Below are 24,476 nucleotides of genomic sequence, written 5' to 3'. Positions count from 1 at the left end.
ATGTGCAGAAGCTGTAGTTTCAATAGGACGGTGCAACATGTCACACAGCTGTCACACAGCTCGTGCCACAATTGATTTATTGAAGGAACGTTTGGTAACAGTATGTGAAGGTGCTAGTCTTTGCCGATAAACATTAGCCACTTGGAGGACAACATTTGCCGCGTTATTACTGATATACGGCGACAAATATTGGAAAAAGTGATCGAAAATTCGAAATCCAGATTACACTACGTTAGAACCAGCCCTGGCGGTCATATGCCAGAAATTATAATGCCAAAGATTACCTTTAAAGTCAGTTTTATGTCAATTAAAACAAATCGTATTTGTTTTACTCCATTTCAGATTTCTTTTCCCTTTAAAAAAACATCCTTAACTATTGGAAATTTCACACAGGTGGGAGCTGATAAAGTAAAACAAGAACATCAATGCAAATTACATTGTTTTTGAAAGAAAAAGTTCAGTGACAATGCCACATCTGTATAAAGCATTTTAGTTAAAACTCGTAAAAACCAGTTTTTTAGAAGATGAATTGTAACATAAAAGTATGTATCTAGCTTAACTTTTATTCACCTTATCATTTCAATGATAACATCAATATACTTCAATTTTGTTGGCCTTAGGTTCGAGACCTATTTAGTCAACCAATTGATTTGCTAAGGGAAAAACAGTTTAACTTTTTCATATTCCCTTTTTATTTCATCTTTCATCATTCACTCGATTTCGTGACCGTCTCATTTGAGAACAATATTGATGATATTACAAATAGGATAAAACATAGTCACACGCTTTTTAAAATGGTGCTCGTATGACTGCTGGAACAACAGAAAAACAACGTTTTGCGACAGAGTAATGTTTTTTTTGGAGATGGTTTCGAATAAAAAATTTGTGGAATCGTCGCCTACCATCTATTTGTTAGAATTTCATTACAGAGACAAGAGATTTTTATAACAAGCTGTTTTGATTATTGAAATGGCATTTAAGAATTACTACTTTAATTAATTAATTAGCTTTATCTGATATTTCCTACATAAACTAAAGCATTATAAAATAAATTAATATGTTCTCATAAAGTATTGTTACCTAAATTTACAGTAAGGATCTGAAGTTGCCGTTTCTGGATCACAAGGTAAAAGATTCTTTCCTTCCACTAAAACTATTGTAACTACTGAACTCCATATTTGCGATTTAAGTCTTTTATTTACATCTTGTGTTCTACTGGTTTTTTGGAAGTACTGTAACAAAATATATATGTTAAAAATATATCTGTTATATTCCAGTTTCTGGAATATTTTATAAAAAAATATCATATCAATAGGAAAGTAAAAACGTTAGTAACGTTTCGAAATTCAAGATGGATCAAGATTAAAAGGTACCTTTGTTATTTGCTGAATTTTTATTCTAATTTCTGTGGAAAAGTTCACTTGAACAATATAATCTTACGCGTCAATATAATAATAATATTGTTTATTAATTTTTCATATATAGCTGCGATCCAAATTGAGAATATATTTTTTAAATATTGATTTTATCATTATCAGTGAGTTGAGAGTAGTTAGGTATATTTTATATTTATCAGGTAAGGCATTGAATATTCTTGGAGCTTGATAAAGGATGTATCTTTGACCTAATCTTTTTTTGCTACTTCCAGTTTTAACATGTTTATTTGTTTTATGGCGGGTTTCATAGGGGTGGCATAGTTTATGAAGTATTATGTTTTCTATTATATATGTAAACTAACATGGAATACATATATAGTTGTCTTGTGTCCATTACTTTGGCTTTAATAAATAGAAGATGACTTGAGTAAGTACGTTGTTTATAATCGACACTTTTGAAGAACACGCGCATGTTTTGAATTAATCTTCGTACGTGGACAGATTCGAATGTAGTTATAAGGATCGAATCGTTTTGTAATGCCCCTTTATCCGCTTCTTCTCGATCGACGATGGTAAATACAATAAAACGTTGAAGTTGTGGAGTAAAAATTATGGTTTTATTGACAGCTACTAATAATTACACTATAGATGTTGGTTAACTAACTTTCTATAATAGACTGCGCTCAAATGAGCTCAAATCCCCAATTTATAATCTCACAAATAATGTATACCTCAGCACAGAGGTTATTACTTCTATCATACTAACAAACTTTAAACTATGACCTTACAATACAATTTAATCTAGGCCGTAAATGCAACACTTAGGAAGTTCAATTGGAAAATATATTATTCGGCAATTTATTACGTTGTAGGTAAATGAACTAATTATTAAAATATTACACGATATGTTTTCATAATGTTTCAATTATACACGATGAAACTATAAAATATTAAGAAGTTAAGAATAATGTGAGATTAGAAATTAAGGGATTATTTTGTTATTGAACAGTAGGACGTTGTCGTTTATTTGATATATTTTATAAAAATAAATAAAAAATATTCAACTATTTAACTAATTTTAACTAATTCAGTGTGTTCAGTTTTCTTGCCAACATTCCTCCAGTAACTTTTGGACTTGAGCCCAGGATTGAAAACATCGTGAAAATCCCTCCATAGTTAGCACCACATCGCTTTGCAATTTACTTTATATATGTATTTTTATATAATCTAAGTCTATATGTATATTTATGGCTATATATGTTTTTTTATATGATCTATGTAAGTTTAACCGGTTCAATATGCTTATTTTAAAAAAATTTGGTTTTAAAGCGAAAGAAAATTTTGAAAAAATGCCTTTTATTATATAGTTTAACTTTTTTCCACATCAGTTCAATAGGGTTTAGTGGGCAGTGCTAGAGAAAAAGACGCACAATAACAATAGTATGACATGTGTTTTTGCTGGAAGCTTATTTTTTTACACGTAGCAATTCAATGTTTACAGATTTTTCTGAAAAACTAATTTTTCTGTCAAAGATTTTCACTTTGACGGGAATGATAACTAGTGTTATCCATTACTACAACCGAACCTTTTGGTAATAGTTCTATTATCTGCTGAAAATGTTCTTCAAAAACATCACTATTAATATTTTCATAGTATTTCCCGGGTTTTTAAAATAAAATATTAAAGAATTACCTTGTAAAAGGTACCATACCAATGTTTTGCTCCTAGAGCAAAACATTGATATGAACATTAACGGAGAGCTAATTAACAATATACGATACGCTGATGACACGCTAATAGTAACAGATAACCTAGCAAATTTACAGTTTTTGATGGAAAACATAAACACCCATACCAAAAAATATGGTCTAAAACTGAACATCAAAAAGACTAAATTCATGATTGTAACAAAGAAGCTATACACCAATGTGAATTTAACCATAAATAATCAGCCAGTTGAAAGAGTTACGTCCTACAAATATTTAGCGGTTTGCTTCATCGATACTAATGACCAGACAAGAGAAATCAAGAGGCGAATAGAGATAGCGACAATCGTTTGCCAAAATGAAAAAGTTCCTATGCAGCCGGGACATAAATATAAACTTAAGAACGAGAATGTTAAGGTGCTATGTTTTCTCCGTTCTGCTGTACGGCATGGAAGCCTGGACACTGAAAAAGATAAACATCAAAAACATTGATGCATTCGAGATGTGGTGTTACAGAAGAATGTGGAAAATACCATGGACAGAAAGAGTAACAAATCAAGATGTTTTGCTAAAGATGGGGAAGGAATGCGAAGTCATAAAAACCATACAAACGAAAAAACTGGAATATCTGGGCCACATAATGAGAGGAGAAAAGTACTCTCTGCTTAGACTCATAATCCAAGGAAAAATCTCGGGAAAGAGAAATGTGGGACGTAGGAGGATTTCCTGGTTGCGAAATTTAAGGGAGTGGTATGGGTGCAGTTCAATACAGTTGTTCAGAGCTGCAGCCAACAAAGTGAAGATTGCTGTGATGGTAGCCAACCTCCGATAGGAGACGGTACTGCAAGAAGAAGAAGACCTTGTAAAAACCCGTTATTACTTTCAATATGTTTATTATTAGGCGTCGTCCTTCACTGGAAGAAGCCTTTGATCCTTCCAAAAAATTAAGTCGTGAAAATTAAACGTTTGTGACGGACCACATTTTGCCCACTGTCGACTAAATAAAATATTGGTTTACCTTCTGCACGTAATTTAAAAATGGTTCTGATGTATCTCCGTCTCCAACAATTTCCTCAGTATAAATAAGAGTTGCTTTTTTTATCACGTTTTGCCAACTTAAACTTTAATTCTCTTAGAGTTTCCCAAAGTTTTACCTATTACATCTTGGGGAGATATGGAAATACCAATTAGTATTTAAATGGGAATAAGCCACAAAAAAAGGTTAAATTAATTTTATTGACGTTTCAATTTCCACTTCGGAAATCGTTCTAGAAACGATAAACGTTTATAATCATAGTAGATGAGTAAGGTTCGTCTGACTACAAGTATAGGGAATTGCGTGTGTTAGAGAGGGAAGTACATTTTTGGTGAATGCACGATATGTGTAAGAGAGAGAAAGTGTGACGTAGGTGGCGTTACAGTTTACAATTTTTATTTTCAAAATGTTTTTAAAAGTAAAAAAAACATGAAAAATTCATGTTTATATCCTGACTGTTAGGTCTAATTGTAAATATTGTGGATTTTCCTAATCAATTGGCTAATAGAAGTGCAGAATAAGATCAAGGGATGCAGTCGACGAGCTCATTGGTCAAAGACTATTAAAAATTTTTTTGTGCCACTATTACTAAATTTTGTTTGATCATGTACAGAACCCAAACATTTTGCAATAATATTTTTTTTAATATTTAAACTAGTCACTGAGTTTTTGGACATGTAATACAAAATTTCTTTTTCTGAACGAAATATTTCTGCATTTGCACCCCCATAAGAATCAATTTGTATTAAAGTGCAAATAACTGCAGCTATGCATCTCATTAATCATAGAATGACATAAAACTCTTCTTGAACTTGGACCATTTCATCATTTGTTTGATATATTTTTAATTCTTGAAGCTGTTGCCCCGATATACCTACCAATATAAGCAGCTACTAATATGTGTATTTTCCAGAAGTCAAAAAATATTAATATTAAACAAAACTGTTGGACTGTTATAACAGCTTCTCCCCTAAAAATATGGGCTGATTGAGTATTTTCTCTATATACATTGGAACATCAATTTGGTTAGTTTGATTTTTAATGATTTTTATCCACTAATGTTAATGTGATGACAAATTGTATTATATCTTAATGAAATTACCTCTTTGTTATGAAATTTTATTAAAGGTTCGATCTGTTCAAATAAAGACTTAACTGTATCTTTTGCCAAAGAAACCTTTTAAAGAAATATAAGAAATATAATTTATCATATTATTTTATAAAATTCATTCTTTCTCTGTAAACTTCTAGAGGGAACTGAAATTTACACTTACAGTGGACTTTTAATTTATTTAATGTTCAAATTTAAATTGATTATGAACTAAACAGTTTAGTTACTATTAAGTAAAGTATCATTTCCAATATAAAGTGCTACTTTACTAATTTTGTGTTTAGTAAAATATCATATTCTCAATAAGAACGCTGAAATCAATAGTTTATTTTATTTGTTCTAAATAATTCAATACATTTGATATACCAAAATTTCACATCGGATGCAGCTATCCCGTAGGATATGTCAATAAATTAAATTATGCAAAGGCGATCAACTGACAAATTACCCCGAAAATCAATACCAACGGGAAGTGTGTCATGAGTAGATATAAAACCGGTAAACTAAAGCCTTGGCATCTAGACCATATAAATACAGTAGACTCCCTCTATAACGAGAACTGAAATGGCAGACTAATTACCTCGTTATAAGTGGATCTCGTTATATCCAACAAATATAATAAAGTGCATACATATGAATATGTAGTTTTCTAAAACATTAACTTTGTATAGTGAAGCCATTCGGAGCAATATAAGATGCTAATAAATATGGTTTGAATGGCGTTTTTGAAAAAAAGTTGTTTACTTTTGTTGTCAATGAAATACATTAAAACAAAAAAGAGTTGTTTACTTTTATTGTCAATGATCTACGTTAAAAAAAATCTGTATTCTCTAAGTCTGTATAAAACGTATTTTCAAGAATAACATAAACTACTGCGTTTGCAATTGGAAGAAGTCATTTTTGACTGCTTTAAATTGTCCAGTATTCTATCTATCATATTTTCTAAAGATGTGAAACAGTTTTATGCTTCTTCATTTGCGTTTTTTTTTTGGATAAAGTTTCTGACAACCTTTAAAACACTTCCCACATCTTGTCTATTAGGACCTTATTAGGTGTGAATAGTCAACCCCCTACAATGACACTTGTGAATCATAAATTGTAAGAATTCTATTGCGGGCGGCGCAGTTAAAAAGGGGATTTATTTATAGCTATGGCCGGGCCAAAACTTAAAAACACGTTTTTCAATCTTATTTTATCTCGTTATAACCAAATTTACCTCGCTATAGAGGGTTATAGTTCAATAGAAATTTCACGGGACATCTAATATACCTCGTTATAAGCGAAAACTCGTAATAACAGTGTTCGTTATAGAGGGAGTATACTGTATTATATTGTTTTTTAATTTAAACTACTTGTTAATTATTACATCCTTGTATTTCTATGCTAATAGTAGTATAAATGATCAAAAGGATAAAAGAACAAAATATATAATAAAGCACAAAACAAATAATTAGAAGAACAACAAAAAGTCCTTAAGTCTAAGCAATTTATACTTTTCACAATCTTCGTTTAAAATTTTGTTTTTAATAAAAATTTGTCTAGGAGCTATGATGTCTTCACCAAACCAAGCAGTTCTAGCAGAAGCCCAAGAACCACCTTTACACATACGTAGGCAAATGTTCTTACTGGAGAATAAAAAATTCTCCTCCTCTTGCAGAATCTCTTATTGATACGAATTCATTTTAATCTTAATATTACAGCTACCAAAATTTCCTTTTTACGAACAAGACCTTGAAGTTTTGATAGACAAACCAACCATTATATTGTCCTCTTATTCAGACTTGCCAATTTTAACTAATCTAAAATTTAATTCCATACTAAGCAAATTAAGGAAAGATTTAACAATAATTTATGCAGATGGATCAATAACTGTTGAAAGTTCTGGTTCCGCATTTTTTGTTTCAAATAGCAATTAGGTTGAGAAATATCGAATTCCTGAATGTTGTTCTATTTTTACAGTCGAGGGTGCTGCTATAGAAAGCACTAACTTGGTGTGTCACTAATTATTGCGAGAACATCGTAATAGTATCAAATTCTCAGGCAGTATTACAATCTATTCGTAGTCATCCATTAGATAGTTTTTAAAACTCCATTATACTCGATATCAAAAAATTATTACATGAACTAAAATTCACAAAAAAAAAAACAGTTACTTTATTTACTCTGGGTTAAAGGACACAATTGAGTAATTGGAAACGAATTAGTGGATAGTATGGCAAAAAATACATCTGAAATATCCGAAATTACAAACGTTTACTACTTTAAAGATCTTTTTTCTATTATCAGGAGTATTGGCAGGTAAAGATGTATGTCAAAATATAAAGAGGTTCAGAAGAATTCAAGAAACCATAACTTTTTTATTCATCCATGCTTATCAAAAAATATTCCCCATTTTAATTTTAACTATAATAAAGTATATTCCTCGTTGATAACCCGGCTAAAACTTAAACATGGCCTCTTTCCAGAGCATCTGGAAAGACTCCCTTCTATCCGTGTAATAATAAGTCTATCGGAGATATAAACCACTTATTTTTCGATTGTCTTAATCATAGGGAACAGACTCGAAGCCTATATTTAGGTTTATTTGATCTCAATATTAGCCTACCAGTGAACATCAGCAATCTGTTATCTTATTCTGACAAATTTATATATAATATTCTAATTGTTCTCTCAATTCTCTGTGGCAAAAAGATTCTTTGTCTAATGCTATCTCTCTCTCCACACACACACATACACACACACACACCTATACACACACTTTTGTTTTGTTTTGTTTTAACATATCCAGTTAGCAAAACATAAACTAAACATTATGTCTCGTATTTTTTTTTAATAAACTCTCGTATAACTTTCACAGTAGATAGCCAGTGCTAAATCAAAAGTAGCATTAGGATTTCTTTTTGCTATATAGAATAAAAATATGAGTACATTATTATTACAATACATATTTAAGATTCTTTTAAGACCTGCACAAAAAATCGTTGAAATCAGGCTGTGAGACATGTTTAACCTTTGGAATTACGTTCGGGTGTAACAATTCATTGGAGCGAGGTGTATTATTTCGTGTGAAAGAGGAATCTCTCCACCTCGCTTCAATGCTCCAGACTATCTCTTTTTCCCATATAGCACTTTTAATCGCCGAGAAATACAATATGATAATATCAGCAGAAAAAACAAATGTATGACGACATCTAAATACCCACTACGATGTAAAATCGAAATTGATTGGAAAATAATAAAGAAGAATCAAGGTTTAGATATCTGGATATTAACTCTCTTCATAACTCTATCTACTGTCAATTGGAGATCAGTATCCCAATTGAGAGTCTTGCTAAATTGGACTCCAAAGTGGGACACCGAAGGGATGTAATCCAGTCTTTCTCCTAGGAGAGTTATCCGGTTCCCTTCATCTACTACGATGTAAGGTGACCTGATTAGGTGATTAGGTGACAAGGTAAATAGATGACCTTGAGTTTTGGATGGGTTTAAGGTAACCCTCCATCTATTGCACCAGTTAACTCTTTTGTTTAGCTGTAATTGTGCCCTGTCGATTACAGACGAGTGCCCCTGCGTCCCTCTGAGGGTACCTGTAGAAAGTGATCTAGATGTTGAGCTTTCTACATGGTCTTAGGAATGGTCATTAAGACCTAGATAGTTTATGTCCCCAAAAAGATTCTTCAGAATGACTTTAGTAGTAGAGAGAATAAACGGTATTATCTGGGTTCTTTCCATTCTGCATTGTCTTCTTATTTTTATCCCAAGATCTCGGTAATGAATGATTTTCTTATTATATATAACTCGCAGATTATTGTTGTTAGATATCGCCACACGGTATTGTCTTGTTCGTTTATTAAGTAGTATAAGATCCGGTCCATTAGGTGCTACTAGTTGATCTGTCAACACAGTGTCTCAATACAGCTTTCTTACTGAGTTATTGCGTTATTTTTTTACTAAGGTATGACGTTGGATCTAAGGGTCTTTGATAATATATTTCAGGTAAGTTTTGGTTGAAATAACCTGATCTTGAATGGCAAGTAGAAATCAATGCTTCGGAAAACATATTTCCTGATGTCAACCAACAGTTCGACACTGTATTGTCGATATAGTCTTGGATGATCTTATTGGGATGTCTACCATGCCTAGGTTTTCCCATTAAGACGCGCAGTTTTGCTTGCTTAAAAACCGGTTTATGCGCATTTCTGGTTTCTTAAATTTTTCTGTACACTAAGCTTTGGTTCTAGAGTATTCCGCTAAAGGGAATTGCGCAAAATGCGAGTCGACCGCCTGCCCCGCTTAAATATTGAACCAACCTTAGCAAATATTCAGCAAATCGAAGCAAATATTGTCGGGTTGGAAAACTAAAATTCACCTCCAAATACCTGGTAAAAAAATATTGAAACTGTTATATCTCAATAATTAGGGGCCATTTCCAAGCTAACTCGTTGAGTACACTATGGTTTTGTCTGGTGATGAACCATCTATCTCTGCTTCTGAACACCAATCAATTAGTTTTTAGCATTAAAAATTACAATAGTCTAGTGACGATGCTTAATAATTAACTGTTCTGTTTGAACAACCTAAATCAGTTGCTAAAAACCGTAGAAACCTTTTCTAATGATACTTTATAAATAAAAAATTTTATGTTTAAAATATGAATAAAAAATCAATAACATACGTCAAACAAATGTATACATTTACCCTTTGTAATGAAAATAAACAATGAAATTACAAAGGGAATTCTGAAAAATCTGAAATGCTTATAGTAAATTGCATGTACAATAACCACCCTTTCATGCCATATAATTTTCTCAGTATAACTGTTACTTGCTCGCTAAATAATTTATGAATGAGTTACAAACAAAATTTGATGCCCACAAACCAGATAATCGATACCCTTTAACTTATTATTTAGCGTAATCTGCTGTTACTCGCATAGCTTTAAAACAAATATAGATCCATATGTTTTCAAATAAAGGGCCAAACAATAATACATTATAATATTATATCCCCTGTCACAGTTTATTAGATGATTGCAAATAGACATACAGAATGTTAAAAATGATTATTTTCAAAATTAAGTTGAATTTAATATGACGTTATAAAAAATCGTTTTTTTTTTTCATTATTCCAGTGTTGTGGGGAATTAACAAACAAATGTACTATTACGAATTATTAGTAATTAAATTAACACGAACTATTCCTTCGATAACTCTGGCGAGATAAATGCAATTTTACTTATAGGTGCAAATAATTATCAAAATTTAAATGGTTGCAATAAACAATTAAAGATAATTTATAGGTTTAGGTAAAACTAGGTAAAAACTTACCGCTGGGTCTAAGTACCATGGTTTGCACTACTTTACGAAACAACAACAAAACCAATTCAATATGCGTGCATGGGTTCACTTGCCGGGTTACGTCTTTTCCTCTTAACGACTGGTGCTCTTGTGTGTTAACGGGACGCATTCCACCCGATGGCGGTACTTATAGGGATCGTAGGAATACAGGGAGGACAAATGTTTTGATTAGTTCACACAACCATATTTGAATTTAAACAAGTATTATAATACCTCGTCTACCAGCACAATCAAAACCACTGTAAATAAATCAACCCAAATATTGATGCACTACAAAACGACTCAACATTATTTTTATATAAGTTACGGCTTAGCCAAAAATTAACAAACCTTATCTACTATTCAGCTCAGAATACCTACCAAGAGATAATAAATAAAGTCAATGAAGTAGCTTATGAAGCACTCGGCACAATCCAAGGGAACAAAAAGGATACTCCATTGTACTCTTACACAACAAGAAATAAGGATATCAGAAGTGGCTGCAAACAAATGACCCAGATGATAGACAAATATACGCAAGATCAAACAGAGAAGTAAACAATCTAGTAACTAAAGCAAAAAATATTTTCTGGAAAGTAAACGCAAAGAACTCAACAAATAAATAGGTTCAACAAAATCAAAACAAGCATGAAAATGGTAAAAAACCAGAGAACAAACAGAAAAGAAGTGAGTAGAATAGACTTATTAAAAGAAAGATCTTAGATCGAACATTACTCACAACTTCTGACTGAAACAAGTCTGCAATTCACGAATACTATTACAACAACATACGATGAAATACGATAAAATAACAGTACAGAAATTCTAAGATGCAATACGAAATCTAAAAAATTGAAAAGCATGTGGACCACAAGGTATAACGAATGAATTATTAAAACGCAACCCACAAGGGCATTACTGGCGTATGCTTTCGCATTATTCTATAAAGAACATGACTTACCACCCGAGTGGACAAAAGCACATATGAAGGGTACAGGGAAAAAAACAGATGTTATTGATTTTCACAACTAAGTAAATTAAAAAAAAGGGATTATAAATAGTACTTTACATAAAATAGAAGTTAAAATTATTATAAAGTATTTTAACTATAGTTTTTTGGTTTACAAAAGCTAAAGTCGGCTTTATTGCAAAAAAAATCTGCATCACTCACGATTTTGCAGAAATAAAAACAGCAATGTCACCTAAAACAAAAAAAAAACCAGCCGTTTTTATTTTTGAACTAAAAAAAATTTATGTATTTTTCAATGTTTATTTATTTATCAACATACAAAAAATTTAAACTTACTGTTAGACATGTTCCGGTTCTGGAAAAATGTCACTGCTTTTGGACTACAAAACCGCATAAGACTCATTAGGTCATTAAACTTAGCCTTTGGAATTGGTAAAGGATCTGTAGTAAAAATTTAAAAAAATAAATAAATTTCATTTTTATTTAAAAGTTTCTTATAACTTACCATCGTATACCGGAACAGGCAGCAAAAATTCTCCACATCTTAAAGCTGAGTTTTGCTCAAAGCGTTTTTGTAATAATCCCGATAGTACTGGTCCATTGTATGTTGAACGGTGGCAGATAAGGCGGCTATGATCAGATGATGCCACTATTTCCTTCAAACTCTGAGTTCTAAATGGTCATTTTTGTAAATATATTGTATTTAAAAATGATTTCCAATCCAGTACCATGATTTGTGACACACTTACTATAACAAACGGCGATGGTTTGGACCGGGAATGCCTAATGACTTCTTCAATCTCTTCCGGGACCTCAAAGGGGCTCTTCAAATTCCACAATCCTACATTTTTGTGACACTCCAAATAGGAATGTCCTCTTACAGTAAATGATATTTATTTCTTTCAGATTATGAATTTTGTTGTTTAGAGATAATTTATAATGTCGTGGACCTGACGTAATCATTTAGTAACGTCGATCTACGAACGAAACAACGAAATTATGCATCGCGAAATACATGCAGTTCTCTTCAGTGCGTTATTGTACCGAGATAGAGACGAACTAGTTTTTGCGTTAGTGAAATAGCTTCAATATTTTTATTTTTTTTTTTCGTGAACAATCGTTTTTAATATTTTATAATTGAAAAAAAAAATCGAAAAATGATGATTGAAGGCTCAAAAACATACAATTATTTTTGAATTCACCAAACCTTGTTCTATCAGTTTCTTATACTTTAGTTTGGGCTTATTTAATTTAAAAACATTGTTTTTAGTTGTTTGGGGCCCTTATCACAACCTAAAAATGGATTTATACAAAGATGTTAAATAAATTGGGACCACTTTTTGTATGAGCGACCTCTTGTGGCGACATATTTTGCTGAATTTAAAACCAAAATCCTATTATTTTTCTATCATACATTGATTTGTTATTTATTTATTTGTCCTCTAGATTTTTTTCAGTTCTTAAAAGGTTTATTTATAAGCCAACTTTGTTCCGCCTTAATGGCAATAAATAAGCAGATTGTGTTTTTTTTTTATTGGAAAAAATACAAAAAAAAATTAAATAACTACATTAATCATTCATTATTATTTCTGTATTTTAGTACACAGGTTGCTCTTCACTTAAGTACCTTGTGATACACGACATTTTTTGTTTTATTATCAGGCGCAAAAACAAACAACGCAGATGGTCTTCCGACCCGTGAACATGCCACGTATAATTGACCATGGGAAAAACATGAATGTTCTAGATTTAAACCACAAACTTTTAAGGATTAGCCTTGTGATTTGTTGATGGTCATGGAAAATGCAAGACGTATCGGAAATTGAAGTCTTTTAAATTCAAACGGCATATCGGTTGGGATCATCGGGATCCTCGGAATGAGAACTTCCTCACCTTTTAATTTTCCTATCATTATCGTAGCGTAAATTACATTGTTCATCAATTTACTAACCACCAAACGCGTACCGTTGCACAGTTTTGGTTGGTTTATGTTTCGAAGCATGATTACTACGGAGCCAACCTTTAGGCGTAAATTGTGCGGTGGTAAGCCAGGCACGTCCAAAGAGTTTAAAAATTTAATTGGATAGTTGGTGGCTTCATCTTCATTTGTGACGCAGTCAATAGATTTGAATGAATGCATTGTTCCAATGATCTTATTTTGAATTATGTAGTTCAGGTCATCTACATCTTTATTCTTAGCCGCTAAAATTGCTCGCTCACTCAACCATTCATTATTTTTGTAGTTAGAAATAATATTTGGAAATACATTGTTGATAATTTCGTCTTTTGATGAGACAAAATTACAGAAATTATTTGGAAATGATATTAATCCGCTCGATTCATCGACAGGTACTTGACCATTACCGATAGTCAGCAATTGCTCCGAGAAATCTTCAGCAGATGTATCATTAAGCAATGTAACTCTCATGTTTATTGTCAGCTGCAGTTTCTTCACATAGCGCCATAGATTTGACGATTTGAATCAAGCGTTTATTTCATCGGCAGCCGTAGATCTTGGAATTACTGGCAGTATTTGGCGGAAATCGCCAGACAGTAAAATCATTGCTCCTCCAAAACATCTCGAGTCATTGCGTAAATCTTTTAATGTTCGGTTAAGTGCTTCTAATGCACGCTTATGCGCCATTGTGCATTCGTCCCAGATGATGATTTTCGATGCCGCTAAAACTTTGGCCATTGCTGAGTGTTTTGCAATATTACACGTTGGTTCTTCAATAGTTTGAAGATTTAACGGTAATTTGAATGCTGAATGAGCCGTACGGCATCCTTCTAACAATGTGGCTGCTATTCTAGAAGAAGCAACTGCAACCGCTATGTTGGATCTCGCCCGAACAGTTGCTAAAACTAATGACATAAGGAATGTCTTGCCAGTTCCACCAGGGGCATCTAGGAAATATAAACCGCCATTTTCATCAGCGATTGCCTTCATTAAAGTATCATAAACTTCCTTTTGTTGGAAATTTAACAGGGGTACATTCCTTTGAACTACTAAATCTAATTCCTGGTGATCATATTCACGTTCCCGTTCCAATTCTCGATTAAATGCGTCATTTATTTCACGATTTGGCGCTGGCATTCCTAACCTGATTAATAAATTACCGCACATGAGGTAACACATATCTTCGATCAAGAGTAAAGCACGATTATGTATCTCCTCATTCATCTCAATATCGTGATTTCTGGAAATGACACGACTTTGATGTAAAATATCTTCTGACATACTATCCTTGTATTTGTGCCACAGGTTACATGGGTTTGATTTAATATTATATATATTATATAAAGATATATATACATATAATATTATACATATAATAAAATATTTATTAATATTATTATTTATGTGATACGTTTTGTATTATTTATTAAATGTTCATAATTATATTAGTCTTTTGTATTTCAAAATAATAATCTCAATAAATTTCTGTATGATCGAGAACTGTCAATTTTGAAATATCTTGGTGTCATGTCCTCGGTAGTATAGTAGTCAGTATCCCCGCCTGTCACGCGGGAGACCGAGGTTCGATTCCCAGTCGGGGAGGACTTTTTTATTAATAATATTACAATATTGTCATTTTTAAATACTTATGGATATTGCATTTTAATTTGTATTGTATTATTATATGGAATTATGTTGCACTGTATTGTAGTGTATTTTTTTTATGTATATTATTGTCATTTTTAAATACTTATGAATATTGCAGTTTAATTTGTATTGTATTATTATATTAATAACAAAATAAACAATGAATTTTACTGCAGAGTATGCGTAAAAAAAATTTTGCATTCAACTTCTTTCATACATATATGAAAATAAAAATATACATTTTCATCAAAATATTCTGTTTCTCTTTCTGCTATGTCTTACCTATAGAATTACATATGTAATGATTGTGCAGATTGACTCCCAAATAAATTTGTAACGGCGAATGCGTGTATAGAAGTGTAACTTCCACCGGCAGTCCCACCTAACTGCCACACCCGTTTTTTATTACACCTTTCAATGTGAGATAAAATAAAAATGCGATGACTAACTCAAATGTTTAAGATATGTCATGTTTATTGAAAATACTCGACATAATTTCCTATGAAATTAAAATGGTAAATGTTTTTAGGGCCCATTTATTTTTTCGGGCATGAGTATTTACGAGGTCCACGAGGTTTTGAAACATCTTTACTACAAAATGAATAAATTAAAAAATAGTAAAGTTTTTATTTTTTCAGAAGCCTCCGGTAGAGTCACAGAAGATTTGCAGTTCTTCAACAAGGTCTTGTAAGTAAGTAAGTCTTCGTTTGAACCTTTTTTAGCCATTCCTTAGAATGACCAGAAGAGAAGACATGTACATTAAAGGCATACATAGATAATTGGCAATTACAGTACACATCGTTGGTAGAATATCAAGGATAATCGTTCATACTCCATTAACTTTAAAATATATTCGTAATACAACCAGATACATTAAATTTACGAATGGTGCGGTAATAATATCCAATTAGAGAAAAGCTCATAAAGAATGAACTAAACATAACACCTATAACCCATTAAAAAAATAAAATATATTTTTTGACTATTTAATTAAAGGCTTACCTGTTCTTTATCCTCTTGAGTTTTAGGATGAAGCGTCACAGCCAAAATGATTTCTCCCAACGAAGCGTCCGGTCTTGATGGATCCTGCAAAGATAGGGATAACTCTGCTGTTTTCGCCAATTCCAATGTGGTGAGATCCAAAGTAGCTGATCCCATAAAATCGTCCTTTAAGCAAAAAAGGTATATGAAGACTACAGGGAAAAAACCAGACATGTCAATTTTTTTCAAATTTCAGATTTCTATTCTATGGTATAGAACACGCGGAGAAGCACATTTTAGAGCTATAGTACAGGGCAAAAAGTAGTCTTGCCATGAGTAATTACACTTCAAAGTTTTGGGGTACTGGGAAAAAACCAGCTTTGTCCATGCGTCCAGTGAAAGAACCAGATATGTCACAAGTTTCACAGTAGATAGCGTTGGATTGATTTAAAAATAATTATTATTAAACAATGCGTGTTTCAATAATAGAAAATTTTTTTGTAAGAACAAACATTTGTGAATATCAAATATAATTATTTTTCTGAATGATTAAATGTTCAACAAGACATTTATGCATTGATATAACATAACGTAATAGAAAGACTCGTTTTGTTTCTTGTAAAAATATAAACAGGCAGGTATAAAAAGTTCGCATTATTCACACATTAATTTCACAATATTCCGATTCATACATTATATCGTAAACAACAAAATCCATTGCCTTCGTGAAATAAAAATTACATATCCCATACTTAGAGTGTGATAAGAATGTTGGACTGTGGAATCTAAAAAATGCCTTTTGAAGTACCAAAAGAGTTTAGAGACATGATCAAGGGGTCCCGCGTAAAGCCGTCTCCATTCATCGTCGTGAAAGTAACACGAAAAATAGTTTTGGACCGGAAATCATTTTTGGACAAAAAGTATGTTCCAAAATGCCCTTTCAAAACTCAGGTTTTGAAAGAGGTTGTTGCCACATCAGAGCACAGTCGACTTATAAATCATCGATCTTCTTACCATGGACCATTCTTTTCAAGCATGTTGAAGAAACGAATGACCTTAACAACTACGAAGTTGAAAAATGGAGAATTTGAATTACCATTACCAGCCTACTCAGGTAAGGTATAAGGTACCACAAACAATTATAATATTATTCCCTGTATGTTGTTTCAGGATCCCTCGCAATTTCAAAAGCCAAGCACAGCGATTTAATGAGCCTTATGAGATTCTGTGTGGACTTTTTCTCCGTCTTACCTTATAATTAGTCGTAACAGGTAAATTATTATTATTATAATTACTCTTTTTTTATTTCTTTATTTAACGTCGGCGTCGATCTACTTCTGCGATTAAAACTAATCACCGACCCCCGGAGCACGCTTCTATCAACGGAAAATTTTGACGAATGCCCTGGTGTTCCAACCAGAGGTAGGGATCTTTAACGAGCCATGTTACAGTAAAACCTGTGTTAACGGCCACCTGTCAAAACCAGCCACTTGTACTAGCCGGCTAGTTTCAAAATTCCCCAAACCAAAATTTGTGGACTACAAAACCTGGTATTAGCGGCCACCTTTTTATATCGGCCAATAGTTCTGTCATTTTTAGTGACCGTTATTGACAGGTTTGGCTGTATTTATTATTACCTATCATTCACAATAGAAATACTAATCAAAATGAAACCTATTTTCATTATTGAAAGCATTGACAATTTTCTGTTTCAGATGAGTAAGCTGGTTCTTTCAATGGACAAATTGCGGTTGACAAGAATTTCCTGGATTTTTAAAGAGTGTAACACATTTTTCTGAATAAAAACAGTGCAATGCCGTTCATGTGTTTTTATGAAGCAATTTTGACTCCCGAGTTTTATTATACGTTTCAATGTAAGACACATTATGGTCTTCAAAGTTAAATATGCGTTTTTCTCGGTTTTATGAAATTTTGATATATCTGGTTTTTTCCCTGTAGTCTTCATATATATTAATTATTCCTAAAGTGTTTGCATTTAAATCACAACTATTTATAATCATAAGAAACGCATTTATATTTAATCTAGAAAAAAAGTGTTCGAATATTGGAATATGCCGGTTTAATATTTAAAATTACTTTTTTTGTATGTATTTCCTTTCTATTAACGACGTATATATTACAACGATTTAAAAACCGTATTACTAGAAGTTCACAAAAGACTTAATTGCCTCTAAATTATTCAAACTGTCGAGAACAATAACTTAATCTTTAAAAAAGATGGCAATGGACAAGGGTCATTAGTCTTATCAATAAATCATTGTTTTAGCATTGTATTGAAAGAAACTTTAATTTGTTTAAATATAATATAATGTTATACTATTATTATAAGTACTCAAAAAATATTATAGATGTTGAAATAATAGTTTACGGCATTCTAATTTATAATACAGTACTTTTTCAGGTACTTATATTTTGAAAACAAAAAGCAACTTAACAAATATTTTACAGTATTTTACAGTAATTTAAACAATATAAATAGTTTATTTTGATATTTCGTTTTTTAGATAAAATGTTGTTTTTAAAATAATTTTTTAAAAATTTTAATATAACCTAAAATACAAAACGAAATATTTTGGAAATGGCTTCCGATTTAAAAATCAAATCGTCAAAATAAAGTACATAAGCATATTTTTGTATATACCATCATAAGAGAAAATTTTACCGTTAACATTTTCGACTTGAATGAAAGTTTGTTGCCTGGCAATTTTCGTGAATTAAATTTTGACAGTTAAATCAAGAGACGTCAGTCGAGTGATTTTGTCAAAATTTCATAAGCGAAAATTGCCAAAAGGCAACAAACTTGAATAAAACCAGGAGAAAATTTTGCGGTAAATACTTTTTTCTCGAATGATATTCAACAAGACTATTTCACGAGACAATTAATGCACCATACATTTAATAAAGTAATTGATGAAGGAAAGATTCCTCAAGAATGGTACAACTCCAAAGTCATTTTACTATTCAAGAAAGGAGACAAAGCAAACATCGAGAATTACCGACCAATATCCTTGCTCTCACATCTGTATAAATTACTAACTAAAATCATAACCAACCGCCTAACACATAAGCTCGATTTCTATCAACCTATCGAGCAGGCTGGATTCAGAAAACATTTTAGTACCATAGACCACTAGCACACCGTAAGAACACTGATAGAAAAATGCACCGAGTATAATGTTCCAATTCATATGGCGTTCGTCGATTTCCATAAAGCATTCGATTCCATCGAATTATGGGCAGTCCTTGAATCTCTAGAAAATGCACGTATAGATTCAAGATACACTAACATAATTAAAAACATATATGAAAATGCCACCATGCAGATAAAGCTGGCCGAAAGCACAAAAACTAATCCCATAAGACTACAACGGGGAGTAAGACAAGGAGACACCATCTCTCCCAAACTATTTACCCTTGCTCTAGAAGACATTTTTAAGAAACTAGAATGGAACAATAAGGGTATCAACGTCGACGGATCATACTTAAACCACTTGCGATTCGCAGATGACATAGTTTTAATAGCCGATAATATCCAAGAACTAAATGATATGTTACAACAATTAAATGCAGTTTCAGGAGCGGTAGGCTTAAAAATGAACTACAGCAAAACAAAAATACTGAGCCGAGACCAGACAAATATAACAATACAAAATCATACCATAGAAAATGTTGAACATTATGTATATCTAGGTCATGTTATCAAACTAGGAAAACCAAATCAAGATGCTGAAATTAAAAGAAGAACACAACTGGCATGGGGCGCTTTCGGCAAATTAGCATATATCTTGAAAAACACCTCCATTCCTGTAAACTTAAAGAAAAAGGTGTATAACACATGCATACTACCAGTTTGTACTTACGGCTTGGAGACAGTAGCCCTTACCAAAAAATCTGCTAAAAAATTAGAAACAACGCAAAGAGCAATGGAACGAATCATGCTTGGAATATCACTAAGAGACAAGATTAGAAACACCAAGATAAGACGTAGAACGAAGATTAGGGATATTGTGGAAGAAATTGCAAAAACGAAATGGCGCTGGGCAGGTCACGTAGCCCGATATAATGACAACAGGTGGACACGGAGAATTCTAGAATGGAGACCAAGGACGACAACAAGAAGCACGGGAAGACCTTAAAAAAGATGGGTAGATGACATAAGAACAGTGGCAGGCAAACAGTGGATTAGATTGGCGCAAGATAGAGAAAGATGGAAGCAATTGGGAGAGACCTACATTCAGGAGTGGATGGAAAATGGTTGACAAAGAAGAAGAAGATTAACGAAACATAATTTTTATTTATTTGCTAACAATAGTAAATATACAAATATTATAAGCTATAGTAGTTTGCCCATTCTTTTCTACCAAAGCATAATTTTGTGTATTATTGCCCTTTAGCATTTGGGAACTCAAAGGTCCAGCTTCATTTGTTGTTCTGAGATTTTCAATCAACTTCTGGTGTTGACTGGAATCCAGTGCAGATATGGTTTTAGAGAGCTTTCATTTGAGTAACCCCTTAATTTAATTAACTCCTGTTCAGAAACAACTTGCTTGAATAAATCTGACACAGCTGAAGATCGATGAGAATGGTTTGTTATTTTCTGTTTTTTTTTTGTGTCTATTCCAATTTTTTAGCTGACATTTTTGCCCACATACGGTGTTGATTCCAAGTGGACAGTTTTTGAATCAAGATCCATCCTTATAGTTGAGGTGAACGGTAAGAAAGAGTCTGTTTGATAAAACCTTTGGTCCTCTTTTTTCCATTAATGTCAAAACTAATTTAACTGGGCATAAATTTTCATTTGATGAATTTCTTACCAGACATTTGCAGCCAATTTTTTGGACCGCCTTGATTTGGTTTGGAAAAAATGCTGTTGTATTCAATTCGGCCCGTAAATTCTCCCATAACATCAAATTCCTTCTGGAACTAGACTCCACTACTGCAATGTGTAGTTTGTACAATTTGAATAATAACTCTTTGGATAATCTCATGTGTTTGGTACAGTTATATTCAAAAAAAGGGTACAAGTATTAGAAAGAGAAGTTAACGTCATCCTATTTGTGTAAAACCTGCTGGGTATTTTGGAGGTTATCAAATGTCACAGGTTATTAAAAATATAAATCATTGGCGTTGAGCATTAATTAGACGAAACCATTTATTCAACAATTATATAAAGAATAATTTTAATGACTATTACAAAATAGAATTTAGTATTTGGTGATAGAACCGTCTGCTTCTATAACTTTATTTAGTCTATTTGGCATACTTTGAATTATATTAGATATCATATTTGGATCAAGATCTTCCCAGCACTCTAAGATTGTATCCCACAATTGATCTGAATTTTGTGGCATAAAATTTCTTTTATATATTTTTTTAACAATTATGCCCCAAATGTTTTCAATTGGATTTATATCTGGACTGTGCGCAGGCCATGGCAATACTTCCAGGTTTTGCGTTTGAAACCAATTCCTTACGGCATGGACAGTGTGGACTGAACAATTATCTTGTTGATATATAAAAGTATTATAAGGATACAATTGCTCAATAGAAGGGAGCATTACGTGTTCCAAAACGTTAATGTAATTTTCGGCAGTAAATCTTCCCTCTAATTGCCAACAAACACCAGGTCCATGTATACTAATCCAACCCCATACATTTATAGAAAAACATCCAGATTTATTATGAGAGTGAATATATCGTTCTTCAAACCTAGTATTGGCTGGACAATAAACACGGATTTGACCGTTATAGGTCGACTGAAAAGTCTTTTCATCAGTAAAAATTACGTTGTTCCAAAATTGTGGGTTGCGGTAAATATAGTTTAGTGCAAATATTACTCTTGCTTGTCGATGTTCAACAGTTACTAATGGTTTTTTAGCAGCTGGTCGGTTTTTTAATTCAGATTCATTGATCCTTCTGCTTACAGTAGGTTGGGCACCAGGAAATCCCGTATGAATCCTTGAATCCTTCGACGTCGCAAATGGATTATCTCTTAAGAATTGAACTAAAGCAGCCTCTCGTTGAGAAGTGGATACTTTGGAACGCCCTGAACCAACTTTTCTTTTTAATGATTGTTGTTGGACCCATCGTTGCTTAATTCTGAAGATTGTTTTCAAATTTCTATTATAGAAATTTGCTAGCGCACGAATTGACCATCCTTCTTCCATTTTCGTAATTATTTGAGCCTTTTCAATCTCACTTAAATGACGAGGAATATTAATTTTTTATTGTACGTAACGTTAAACCTCTATCAAATTAAACGTCTTTGACGTCTATGAGTTGCATTTTTGATCACTTATGTATGACATTTGATAACCTTCAAAAATCCCAGCCGGTTTTACACAAATAGGATGACGTTAACTTCTCTTTCTAATACTTGTACCCTTTTTTTTGAATATAACTGTACATCCAAAAAATATGCGATTTGTCTCCCTCAAAAGTGCTGCTACACTCACATAAGGGGCTTTTGTGAGTGTAGCAAAGGATGAATTTTATTTCTAGTAATAATGGAAGCATATGATTTCGAAGAATAAAAGGTTAGGTGAGGAATGCTATTGAGCAGAGTTGAATCAATTGAATAATAGTGACTGTTCTGAGCATTAGTAATACTTTTGTACAAAGTTTCCCATTGATTCCTGGCATCTTTCTTTATTAGTGACAAGAAATTATTATTTTCACTTTCACTCGTTGCTTCTATTCGAGTGTCACAGGTACTTTTGGCTGCCATATCTACTTCTTCATTGCCAGTAATACCTGCATGTCCCTTAACCCAAACAAATTTGATATTTTTTTGTTTCTGCATTAAAGACCATAGCTTAAATTTCATTTTAAGTATTATATCGTTTTTAAAGTGATTAATTGGGGTTCTAATAAGTGCTTGCAAAAGTGATTTGGAGTCAGATAGAAGTACAGCTCTCCCAATTGAGTTTTTTTCATACCAATCAAGCTCTCTATTTATTGCTAAAGCTTCTGTTACAAAAATTATACATGTATTTGAAATACGGTACTTCCCCACTTATTCGACGGCCGGTATAACAAATATAAAACCCACACTTGTTTCACTTTTAGATCCATCTCTGTAAATGTATATGTTACGATTAACATCCGAAATCAGGTTAATCTCAATATTAACCAGTTAATATCAATATTCACCATTCTAGTTGGTTAATATCCAAAGCTAAACGATCTATAGCCTTCAATCGAATATTAACCGGCTAATCTTCTTCAAGTGTCTTCTTAAGATCCACATTGTTTTGATGCGTAATCAAATGGCATTTGAGCAAAAAGTATTGTTATTTGAAAGTGAAAATTTAAGTACTCAATATGTCCAATGAGTTTAAAGATCGGTTTTACGAGAATCTTGATAAAATTATTTCCACAAAAAGGGTTGACAACAGTGAAAGAACAAGAATGTTAAATTTTTTAAATGATAGAGACTGTTGTGCTGAAATTAACGAAAATAATAAAAATGATTTAAAGTGCCTAATATGTTGCCAAAAGAAATCTATTTCGAAAATAGATTTCAAGCAAAAGATGGTTTGCTTCAACCAGCAAAAAAAATGAAACTAAATTCCAATAAGTTATTACCGGCTGCGAAAATTGGTGATACTGTTAGATTACCTGTCCTCGATGTTGATAGAGGACGAGCTGATGACAATTGAAGATAACATGTATTACAAAATCGAGACAGAAAAAGGCACAATACCACAGTCATTTACACAAAATCAGTTCAGTGTATGTCCGACTCCCCTTATTGTTACTGAAAAAGTTTTAGTTCTTGAAAAAGCTCTTCGTGAGATTACTTCGACTTCATCTCTATGTGGTGGTCAAGGATACAAAAAATGCTCGTGCAAAACCAAATGTGGTTCAAAAAAGTGTTATAGTAGACTCCCGCAAGTTCGGCCACCTCGGGACCGGATCCTAGGCCGAACTTAAAAGTGGTCGAACTAACCGATGCTATTCTAAAAAAATCTTTATTTGATGTTTGTATGGATATAGTGCAAAGTCACGCCACTTGTTAATAATCCTTACATCGATGGCAGTTGCTTCTTTGTGCTGTTCGACGTAGGTAGCTGCCAGTTGCAAAGCTGCTTTGCCTTCAGCGTGGCACATTTTATTTTCTTCATCTTCCTCTTTATTTTTAGCAGCATCTGTGTCGTTATCCTTTTCATTTTCTTGGCGAATGACACACTCGGCGATTTCGTCGTAGTTCAAAACCTCTTTGTGTAGCTCCTTTTCAAAGTTGATCCACTCCAAAACATCTTCTTCAACAATGGGACCACAGTTCGGTAGTTGCTGAAGGTCGTGCAATAGAGCTGCATTGTTATCAGGTTT

General features: G+C 32.6%; 2 protein-coding genes across 9 annotated transcripts in view; one reads left to right on the top strand and one right to left on the bottom strand.

The window, feature by feature from the left end:
• Mctp (multiple C2 domain and transmembrane region protein) overlaps positions 1-24,476 on the bottom strand; it is a 204,383-nt gene that overhangs the window by 40,143 nt on the left and 139,764 nt on the right. For all 8 annotated transcript variants that reach the window (XM_072533100.1, XM_072533099.1, XM_072533095.1 and 5 more), the window contains 2 exons: positions 16,143-16,307; positions 1,081-1,232 (listed from right to left, as the gene is read on the bottom strand). In XM_072533100.1, coding sequence (XP_072389201.1) covers positions 1,081-1,232; positions 16,143-16,307 — 317 coding nt within the window. The remainder of the gene's footprint in view (positions 1-1,080; positions 1,233-16,142; positions 16,308-24,476) is intronic.
• Positions 16,216-24,476, top strand: part of LOC140442048 (uncharacterized) — a 43,992-nt gene continuing 35,731 nt past the window's right edge. The window contains exon 1 of the mRNA XM_072533103.1: positions 16,216-16,322. The gene's annotated coding sequence lies outside the window, so the exon portion shown is untranslated. The remainder of the gene's footprint in view (positions 16,323-24,476) is intronic.

Source organism: Diabrotica undecimpunctata, chromosome 5 (genome assembly GCF_040954645.1).
Source record: "Diabrotica undecimpunctata isolate CICGRU chromosome 5, icDiaUnde3, whole genome shotgun sequence".
NCBI lineage: Eukaryota > Metazoa > Arthropoda > Insecta > Coleoptera > Chrysomelidae > Diabrotica > Diabrotica undecimpunctata.
Note: the sequence above shows the minus strand (reverse complement) of the source record. Positions and strands in the feature narration are given on the sequence as shown.